Source organism: Leuresthes tenuis, unplaced genomic scaffold, assembly GCF_036924035.1.
Source record: "Leuresthes tenuis unplaced genomic scaffold, fLeuTen1.0.hap1 SCAF_24, whole genome shotgun sequence".
NCBI lineage: Eukaryota > Metazoa > Chordata > Actinopteri > Atheriniformes > Atherinopsidae > Leuresthes > Leuresthes tenuis.
Window position 1 is genome coordinate 17020144 of NW_027325378.1, and position 10528 is coordinate 17030671.

Genomic DNA, 10528 nt, shown 5'->3' on the forward strand with positions numbered 1-10528 from the left:
ATCCATTAAAATCAGTACTTTGTCGTGGTTTAAAAGTGTGACCCTTACATTTTTGACTTGAACACCAGACCAGTACCATTTTGTCAGAACATTTGTCATTTTTTTGTTAATACGGATTCTAAAATTATAATCAATGTTTGGTTCTTTGCTCTGATATTATTTAACTGCTTTTTTTCTTTGATTATTTAATAGCCATGTAATGTAGATATTTTTGTTACAAAAATCGCTCATGCACTGTATACTACAACAGTCGTTCCTTTCCAAGGAGGCGAATTAAGCTCAAATCCATTTTTTGCATTGTCTTCATTTGAATTTATCTTTTTATCTCTTTTTTTTTTTACTTTGACCTAAAATATATCAACAGCTATAACCTCTGAACAGGTCAGGTTTAAAGAAAAAAGGTTCAGTTTGAATGGATTATGAATGTTTACCATAAAGTCCTGTCCGCTGGGCTGCATCACTGGTGGATGATCACAGTCACGGTTAACTGCACTGGCATTAAAAAAGTCTGAGAACACCTGATAATCTCAATGGCATTTATTGGTCCAACATTTCACATTTTCACTGTGTAAACATCAGCTGAAATCATACAGATTAATCACAATCATTGAAAAACGCACGGTAATGCATGGCTCCAGTCAAAATCTGCTGCAATGTCCTGAGTAGTTGATGGACTTCTGATAACATTGGGTTGGTTTTTTTTTTCATGTCAAGCTCCGTTTAAAATAAAGGGAAGTTGGTGTTAAAATTCACAATTTCAAAGCTTTTAAAAAATAAAAATGTTAAAAATAAAATACAATGAAACCAACTGTATGTGCCCTGTCAGAACGCTGACTAAACAAAAAGCTCTTTGGGCTTCAGCCTGTAAACACAAACAGCCTGGACACTGGATTGTTAAACGTCTCGAAGGCACTATGAGGCCAAGTTGATTGTACTCCAGCAGCATGCTGGGATATGTGAGTGGACGGAGGTAGTGACATCAGCTTCTCTCTCAAAAACTTAACCTTCATGTTGAGAGTCATACCTCAGTCATACCACCGACTCAGCACCATTTCAAGTGTTGCAGCATTAATGTGTAGTAGGGTCCAAAAGGTAACTGTTGCTTTGTTGCTTCTGGATCAGCTTCCTGTCTGCAGGTTTTTAACTGTGCACTCTGTCCTCCAGCGCCTTCAGCTCAGCCTCCACCTGAGCTGGCAGATCAGCTCCAACTTGCTGAGTGAAGTAGGTTCTCAGCTCCTTGGTCTCGTTCTGCCAGAACGGCTTTGGCACATCGAACAGGGCGCCCATGTCCACCTTGCTGCTCAGACCTTTAGTGTTGATGGCGTCGTTTTCCGGCAGCCAGCCGACGATGCTCTTCTTGGCTGCCTCGTCTTCCCTCTCTCTGCCGCAGCGCTTGAAGATCCACTCCAGCACACGGGCGTTTTCGCCAAACCCAGGCCAGAGGAAGGCGCCGGTTGCAGGGTCCTTTCTGAACCAGTTGACGTGGAAAATCTTGGGCAGTTGAGTGGGGGTCTTTCGGCTCTGCATGCTCAGCCAGTGAGCGAGGTAGTCACCGAAGTTGTAGCCAAAGAATGGCCGCATGGCGAAGGGGTCATGCATGATCACCTTACCTGAGGAAAAATTAAATACTTTATAAATCTGACAAAGCTTTAGGAAGAGGAACTACCTGTACCTCGCCTGTAACATCATTATATTAATAAAAAATGATATATTTTTTCAGAACTGAAAGACACTTATTTACCAAAGAGATCATATATGAGTTTGTACCTTGATGCTCAGCAGCAGCTGTGGCCTCCGACCTCATTGCAGCTCCAACAAACACTCCGTGTTGCCAGTTGAAGGACTCATAGACCAGGGGGACTCCTGACAACATCAACAGACCCAAAATTATTATCATCGATGCCAAATTTTGCTTTCATCCCAGCTAGAGATGTGAAAATTGGCTTTGGGCAGAAATGGTCCTTCCGACATGACCATGATCCAAAACATTCTGACAACATGGTCAAAGTGGTCTGTGGAGGGAACTGAAGACCAAAGTGATGGTAAGTGAAGCCTTCCAACCTCAAGAACCGTGAGACTGTCACAAAACAATAACTAGTGTTCAGTATTCAAAACAAACAGACAATGTAGAGTTCCCTCTGCATTGTCTTTTTTAATTTTTTTTAACTTATCGTGCCGATACTAATCGAGGGCAAATAAAGTTAAGCTATTTTACAAAACTTCTCTCTGTGCCAGTCGCATAACAGAGGCACAAAACAATGTCTCTTCCAATAGAAAAATAAAACCCTGTGTATAGAATCGAAGCGGTACAAACCTTGCGGCCTCCTGCCTCCAAAGATGATGGCGTCGATGGGAACACCCTCCTCGCTCTCCCACTGGGGGTCAATGATGGGACACTGAGCCGCGGGGGCACAGAAGCGAGAGTTGGGGTGGGCGCAAGCTGTAGAACTTCCTGTGTAAAACCAGAAAACCAGGGTTTGTTCTTAACTCTGTGTCTCTGATGTTCAGACGTCAGAATAATCTGGTTGAAGGGTGTGTCTGTTCTCCGGCCCAACCGGTGTGTAAAAGTGACCTTGCCTTATTACACCACTAGATGGTGCTGTTTACACGGTGAAACAACACTGAGTAAGTCAAGTCCAGGCTGATGTTACCTGGCTTCCAGGTATTGCCGTGCCAGTCTGTTAGTGTGACGCCTGCAGCAGGGGGGTCAAGCCCCTCCCACCACACTCCTCCGTCACTGGTCTCACCAACATTGGTGAACACGGTGTTTCTGGCAATGGTAGCCATGGCATAGGGGTTGGTCTTGTCGGAGGTGCCTGGAGCCACACCGAAGAATCCGTTCTCTGGGTTGATGGCCCTGAGTTTACCTACAGTGAGACGAGGGACGAGGTTTAGAACAATGCCTGCTCAGCAACAAAGCAGCTGTGGGGGCTCTGCACTCGCCTTTACTGTCAAACTTCATCCACGCAATGTCGTCACCCACACACTCCACCTTCCAGCCCGGTAGAGAGGGTTTCATCATGGCCAGGTTGGTTTTACCGCAAGCGCTGGGGAAGGCCGCAGCTACGTAACGCTTCACCCCCTGAGGGCTGGTGATTCCCAGGATCTGAGGACAGGGGAGAGACGTGGCTAAAAACAACTGACAAAGCTGAAAAGAAGCCCAAGATAACATTCTCCATTCTCACCAACATGTGCTCAGCCAGCCAGCCCTCATCCTTGGCGATGCGGGAGGCGATGCGCAGGGCGAAGCACTTCTTCCCGAGGAGGGAGTTTCCTCCGTAACCACTGCCAAAGGACAAGATCTGCCTGGTGTCTGGAATGTGGGATATCAGTACCTTGCCTGGGTTACAGGGCCACGAGTTAACCAGAGGAGCTGGAGAGGGAACCGAGGAGGAAGGGAGGTTAATTTAGATAAAAAGTCAAAGAAATAACATCCGTTTCCATTTCAACTCCATTTAGGCTCTTGGAATCTGTACCTGTTAGAGGTAAAGGTCGTCCCAAAGTGTGCTGACAGCGGACAAACTCCACTCCTTCAGACAGTTTCTTCAGAACAGGAGTTCCCATACGCGTCATGATCCCCATACTGGCCACAACGTACGGCGAGTCGGTCACCTGGACGAGACACAAGATGTTTATGGCCCTGATCTACACCGTTGGACTTTCAGTGGGCAATAACCGTAAAATACAACAACAACTAATTAGGAAGTATGATAAACCATGACAATAAATCACAGCAATTCCCAACACCAAGCAGCACAGCAGGATGATTGTTTTATTGCACGCCTTTAAGTATGAAGCATTTCAGTAACAACAGTCAGTACCTGGACACCATATTTACTCAGAGAGGAGCCTACAGGACCCATACTGAATGGAATCACATACATGGTCCGACCTGCAGAGAGGATGCAGAGAGAATAGACATAATCAATTTCTTTATCGCCTTAACAAATCTTGACCACAAGGTATTATAGCCTTTTGTAGGTGACCTTTTCTTTCTCACCCCCAGAGACACGGAGGAAGGAACATTTTTACAAGCCGATTCATGCGGTGTTTGCTACATGCAAAAGGACACAAGGGACAAGACATGCTGTCCTTTTGAATATCTTGGAAAAAGCCAGGAGGGGATCTTTAACTTTTTAATCTTGCTGCAGAGCCACTGTGCAAGAGCAGAGTGCAGTTAACATTCTGTGGCAAATTGAAAAAAAAAAGGGTAAAGTGTGTGCTTTTCTGGCAACAAAAGTGGAAGATTTTATTATCCATATCGCAACATACCTGCCATGCAGCTGGGAAAACGCTCCTGTCTAGCTTTCTGCCAGTCGGACTCGCTCATCCAGTTACCGAGCTGGCTCTTCGCCCCTCCAGCAGGGATGGGGATGGTGTCTCTCTGGCTCTTGGTTACAATGACAGTCTTACTCTCCACCCGGGCCACGTCCTTCGGGTCTGTCCGTGCCAGCCAGCTGCCAAACACAGAATGAATCAGAGCATTACTCAGGAAAACGATTTCAAAATGCAATGACATGCGGCTTGCTGTTAAACGCCACACCCCTCACCAGTTCTCATATTTGGGAAGCCTCTTCACCATGCCATCCCTCTCCAGACCTGCCAGGATGTTGGCCGTTTCCTCCGGAGTCCCGGTCACCACATGGACATTGGCGGGTTTGCACTCATCCACCGCTCCCTTCACAAAATCAGCCACCGCCGGTGGTAGTGAGGGGATGGAGGCCAGGGACCGGACCCCCACGCTCGCCCCAACACCACCCTGCCTGAGAGAGAAGAACGTGACAAATCCGTGACTCTGCTGATGAGTAAAGGATACATGACTGAACTCAGCACATAAACCACTTTATGAGATAACTATCTCTGCGTCAATATTTCTTAGACTTGTCAAACTGGTACATTACACTAAATAAATCAACTTTGTTCAATGGCAGGTGATCTCGCAACCTTAATGCAGTTGAACTACAAAACCATGAAAGTCTTCCTCTCAACGTTCAGTTCATGCCTATGCACAGATATTTTCCTGCTAGACCTGCCACAAATGGCTCTTCTGGTACTAAGATATACAAGACAAAGCCATTGTTCCAGTAGAACTGTAATTCTTTTATAGAATGCCACAGCGCATTGTGGAATTTGTTGACGCCCACCCTGTGTGATAGTGAACTCTCGTGGTTATCATGTGGCGGGAGTGGGGTTGTGTTTTTTCCTCACCCTTTTTGTGCCTTTCTGGACAAACAAAGTGGGAAAAAACCACAAATAGAAGAGGAGAGAGTAGCATGCAGGCAGAAGCCTGGCTGGGATTTGTAGTTGGCGATCGTACGGTATGCGCCTCAAACACTCCGAGCAGCGGTGAGAATGACATGTCTTGGTCGGTCTTTAGGGAAGGCAGAGGCACACATAATGACTTATCTGGAAAAAGAGCAGCAAAATAATCTACACATGTATGTGAGAGGGCTATTGGTACAACACAAACCTGTGTGTGTCTATCCATCTGTGAGCAGTGTGGCTAACGTTTTACTGTGTGCTCCCGTGAGAAGACATTAACACACATCTGAGTAACGACTAAGGAGCATCACAGGAAATAAAAGTCACACTTTTTCACTGTGGCTGACCAACACTGTCGTCGGATCAAGGGCGGGCAACCTGGCTTCCAAGTAGCAGCACTGAGTGTCTCCTTACACACACACACACACACATGCACACACACACAAATGTCCTAATGCATGCAGATAAACACGCACATCTGCTCTCAATGTACAAAGGGCATGAGCAGTGGGCAGGTTGAGGAGTTAACGATGACAAAGGAGATAGCGTGTAACTCGAACAATGTGAGAGCAAAGAACAGCGCCACGGCTCAAACTCCCTCTGAAACACTTACTTGGAACCTTGTGAGAAAAATTAATCATCAACACAGTTGTTTGTGCTGAAGAAGCAAATCGATGTACAATAAAAGACAGAGCGACAGCTTCGGGACTGATTGCGTTTTAATGTCCGTCCTTTATCTTGTAATCTGGAATTTGGCTAATAGCCAACAATAATGATAATTAACAATAATAGCCAATATTGCTTGTTTTTGTCATTTATTTCCCCTTTAGTGTCTGGGAAACAAACATATATCATGAATACTTGAAGAGTTTGAAAGCATGTCAGTCCTTCATCACACCATCTTTAAATGGGCACAAATTCTTTGATGAAGTCTCAAAAGAAACTTAATGATAAGCTCTCACATCAGCACGTCCTTTGAGTAAGACTAAAATCTGCCTCAAAAGACTCTTTAGCCCGATAAACATTTGCCAATAGTTCTCTTCTTTGTTTTTTTTTTTTTTGCTCAACAGAATTAAAGTAAATAAATCTTGTCCGTTTCAGGGAAAAGTCAATGAGCAGGTACGCCGGCCGCTGCCAAAAGGCCGACTGAAGTCAACGAGCCGAGCATCGCCCGGGTCCATGTATCCGAGCATCCCTGATGTGAACGTCATAAACCATCTACGAACGAAAAACTGTACCTGTCCATGAAAGCATGCTAATAACACAGCAACATTTGTGGCTTTTACAGGACACACAGAGTTTTTGAGCATGCCAACAGCAGTGTGAGGCTGCGAGTTTAAAACACTGACGTCAGCAGTGTTTAAACTCCACTCCTCACAATGAAAATGCTGACCTGAGCTCTGATGGGGGGGGCTGTTTTTGTGTGTGTGCATCCACCAGCTAACTTTAGCATGTGGGCTTGCTCTTCACATGACTTAACTGTGGCTTCTGCACTCAAAGGTGAGGCAGGAGGAAATGTTGCTTTTGATAGTACTTTGGTCATGCTGGTACCCAAAATTCCCAAAATTATGAGGGGGGTGGGGGGTGGGGCAGCAAAATTAGCAGGATCGGGCTTCTGGAATCAACGAATGTCTGGAAAGGTTGTGATGGCAACCCTTAAAACATCTGGATCAAAGCGGTGGGCTTTGACAAAAACAAAGTGGCAGTTTTGACCTACTAACCTAAGATTTAATCACTCATTTAACTAAGCAGATCAATGACATGATCAACAGAGTGGAAACTGAGCAAATATTTACACCAGCTCTTCACACTGACCTTTGCCCCAGAAACCTGAAGAATAGTTTGTCTCCTCTGTGATATTAGAGCAGTTTCTTCAGTCTACTCTACAGCCCTTTAGCCACAAGTAGTAAATCAATTATGCACCCTGAAAGCCACCCCGTCGTGCAGCTAATTACAGTAACAAGTGGTGTGGTGCTGAGTATTATCTTCAATGTGACTAGGATTAAGTAAAGAGATGAGCTGGATTGAGTTTCAGCGTAAGTAACAGAAGCAAAGAGCTCCCTGATAGTTCATTTTCCTGCTGAGGCGCATGCAGCAGTTGATTTAAGACAGAGGATCATCTCCTGCCTTTGTCTCTGCTCATGGTTCCCATGCCTGATAAGTTCAAGAATGTTGCAACTTGACCAATTTTGCAAGATTTATGCTGATGACAGCCAGAGACATCCAAAGGATGGTTCAGTCCCCTTTGGCAGCTTCCAGCAGAGGAACTTTCCCTCAAAGCCGACACCCCAAAGTCGGCAGGCCAATCCTCGCCCACCGCTGACCGACACACCCCCCCCACCCCCTTCAACGCCCAGAGAGACCCGAGTCAACAGCCTTGACTGGGGCCAGAGTCTGCTCGAGCTTGGGTTGTCGCAGCAGAGAACGTGCGCACGTGCTGCACGGGCGAGTGCACAGGCAAAAAACACACGGAACAAGCTCCAGGACATTCAGTGCCGGTTCCTACCATTAACAGGCAGAAAGACAAACAAAGCAGCACGGGAGCACAGGCCCCACTGGCGCCAGCTCGCATGCTCTAAGCACTCACTGTTTTCACATGCATCCTGAAAGTTTCTGTTTTTTAAAAAATAAGAAAGAAAAGCACACGCATAATGCAGGTGAGAGCTCACTTTGACTCCAAGTTTCCTGTGAGCTGTCAAAAAGCCTGGAGGGGGGTTTAAAAGAGGTAAAGAGAAGGAATGCAGAAAAGCATTTTTAACACACAAACTGTTCAGAAGAACAAGACGAAGAAGAACAATCCTACAAATGTATGTCAGCAGTAGTTGGTGATGTGGACGTTTAAAACAAATCCAGTCCGACAAGTTTCTAACTGCTGTCAACAAGCATCTGGCAGACCAAGAACATTTCACAACTTTAAAATGTTTCAAGTAATTGTTTGAAACAATAATGAGTAACAAAATGGCTCACGTTAGATACACCAAACGGGAGGGATTTCTTGACGCAAGCGGGCAGTTTTTAAACATTTCAGGCGATAAATACGCAGCAAAAAGTAACGTAACGTTTTTTTTCTGCATTGTTAAAACTGAAAAACAGAAAAGATAAATGCACTGACACAGCATAGACAAACCTGTCCTCACGAGCATTTCGGTTTACAACAAAACGAACGACACGTGATGAACACTCACCTTCGTATGACTCCTAATAAAAGGCACGACATTTTGAGGTAAAAAAAAACTAAAATTATCAACGAAAAATAAGTGCGGTAGAAAGGCACATGTGAGTTCTCTGCAGTGATTAAACGGGGGTTGAAGCTCTTCAAAGCTTCATATCTTTCCTCTGAGAGGACCTTGCACTTTGTACGCTTGTCCAGAAACACCCTGTAACCGGTTAACTGGATGCTGCCCTGCCTCTGCTCCACTGCACGACCCCGGCGCACAGATAAACTCCACAAAGTCCTCCGGCCGCTTTTTAAAGTGAACTTCAGACGCTGGTCATCGGAGCTCGGCTCTGAGCTGAAGCGGGAGGAGGCGCTTCGGCTTTAACATTTACATATCCTGTGGTTTACTTATTCGCAGGTCGCGTCCACCCTGATGTGTGTGTCAGTCCTGGATGATGCAAGTTTTCAAAGTTCCTGCATCGATGATGAACGCGAACTGAGGCGGTGAACCAGCTGGTTCGAAGAAACCGGAAGTAGGGGCGAAGGCACGGAAACAGTTTCACCGCGAGGACACACACGGGCGCAAAAAATGGGTCCACACAGAAGGGTCATTCCGTTTTTAACGTCCATTGCATTTGAGTCTCCAATTTCTTTCTAGCAATCCAACAAGTGGGTAGAACCATTTAAAAGCTACTAATGTGTTTCTGCCTGGCATCCAGATCCATGGCTCTCATGCCAAATTCAGTCCTAAACAGCAGATATGTTCACAGTACAAACATTCCTTTAATTTAATACGTTAGGTCTTGGTGATGCTCATTACCTTGTTCAGTGCTAAGTCAAGAAAAGAAAAGATGCCAACCAAAAATGAATGTGTCATTATCTGCAGGAGAGGATTTAATTTAAATTACGCAACAACACGAAGGTCTCTGAGTTCTCCTGAGAGTGAAATACGGATTGAACTACTTTCACCTTAAATTGAGCTGCAGTGGTCAATAGGCTATCATTTAGCCATTGACAATAAAGTAGTAATGCCCCACAACTATTCTGAACCTTCTTTAAAAAAAACGGGCTCCTTAAGGACATTTTGTTCCTTTCTGTGTCAGGATGACCACGTACTGCTCTAATAATGTGGAGGTAATAGTTATGTGACTGTTATAATTGGGATATATCATACATGCAACCAGATAAATTCTAACAAATGTCTTTGCAACAGGCTGCTAGTAAAGAACTTTAAAGATGCTATTCAAAATTGGTTCTTTTCCAAGTTGCCTGACACAGCACTGGTTCCTTTAGTTTGGTGCAGGTTTTATGTCGACATGATTCATAGGACAGCGTCAAGTAGCTTAGCAGAAAAACAAATACACAAAAAATAAATTCAAGGACTGGACTGAAATCAAGTGAAAAAGCAGCCGGTATACAAAGGGAAAAAACATTTTTGAAAGACCTTCACAAAGCTTGGAGAATTTTTGCTCAAGACCTTTTGAAATGATTACAAGAAATTCTTTAAAAAATAAATGGGGAGTGTCCGAGACTCTCTCAAAGTCTCTAAACATTTAATTTAGAGACACAACCTAATGTGTATTTGTTTTTTACTAAGCTAAAATCATTTCTATTCACATATGTTGTTCAAACTGGTATTCCACCCATCCTCTCATAAATCAGACTCTTCATGACTAATTTCAGGTTAATCATCAGGATAAGCAGAGGATCTGTTTATTTGCTGCTCAAAGGCAGCAAAAACAGTTGGTAAATGATTTATTTTGCTGCACACTTGTCTCTTGCTTTAAATTTTCAATTTTCAGTAGAGTAACCACTTCTGCGTTTATTTGTCATTATGAGATTTCCAGCCCTTCGTTTCGCATGAATCAAGCACCATACGGTGTTTTACACCAGCCAATAAAAGGTAGGACTCTAAGTGGATGATACTTGTTACTTTCTAAGGATTCTAAGTGTATCTTTCAAGCCTTGTAGGAACACCTTGTTTCTATCTGACGTTATGGGGATTTTTTCCAAAATTTCTGTCTGCAACAGCCAGAGGTGTTCTGGAGCCAGCATCAGCAGCATTGCTCTTTAAGACACTTCTGCGCTGGATTTTCTTTCAAAGCAACA

At 44.4% G+C, this 10528-nt stretch overlaps 1 protein-coding gene across 1 annotated transcript; it reads right to left on the bottom strand.

Moving 5' to 3' along the window:
* Window positions 1–522: 522 nt before the first annotated feature.
* On the bottom strand, window positions 523–8747 carry pck2 (phosphoenolpyruvate carboxykinase 2 (mitochondrial)). Its single transcript, XM_072378518.1, has 11 exons — window positions 8448–8747; window positions 4551–4763; window positions 4273–4457; window positions 3822–3892; window positions 3477–3612; window positions 3186–3373; window positions 2944–3106; window positions 2652–2867; window positions 2315–2452; window positions 1768–1863; window positions 523–1610 (listed from the first exon to the last, which is right to left on the bottom strand). Exons 1-11 carry the CDS (start codon window positions 8477–8479, stop codon window positions 1141–1143), a joined length of 1908 nt encoding a protein of 635 aa, XP_072234619.1. The 5' UTR covers window positions 8480–8747; the 3' UTR covers window positions 523–1140.
* Between the last annotated feature and the right edge of the window lie 1781 nt (window positions 8748–10528).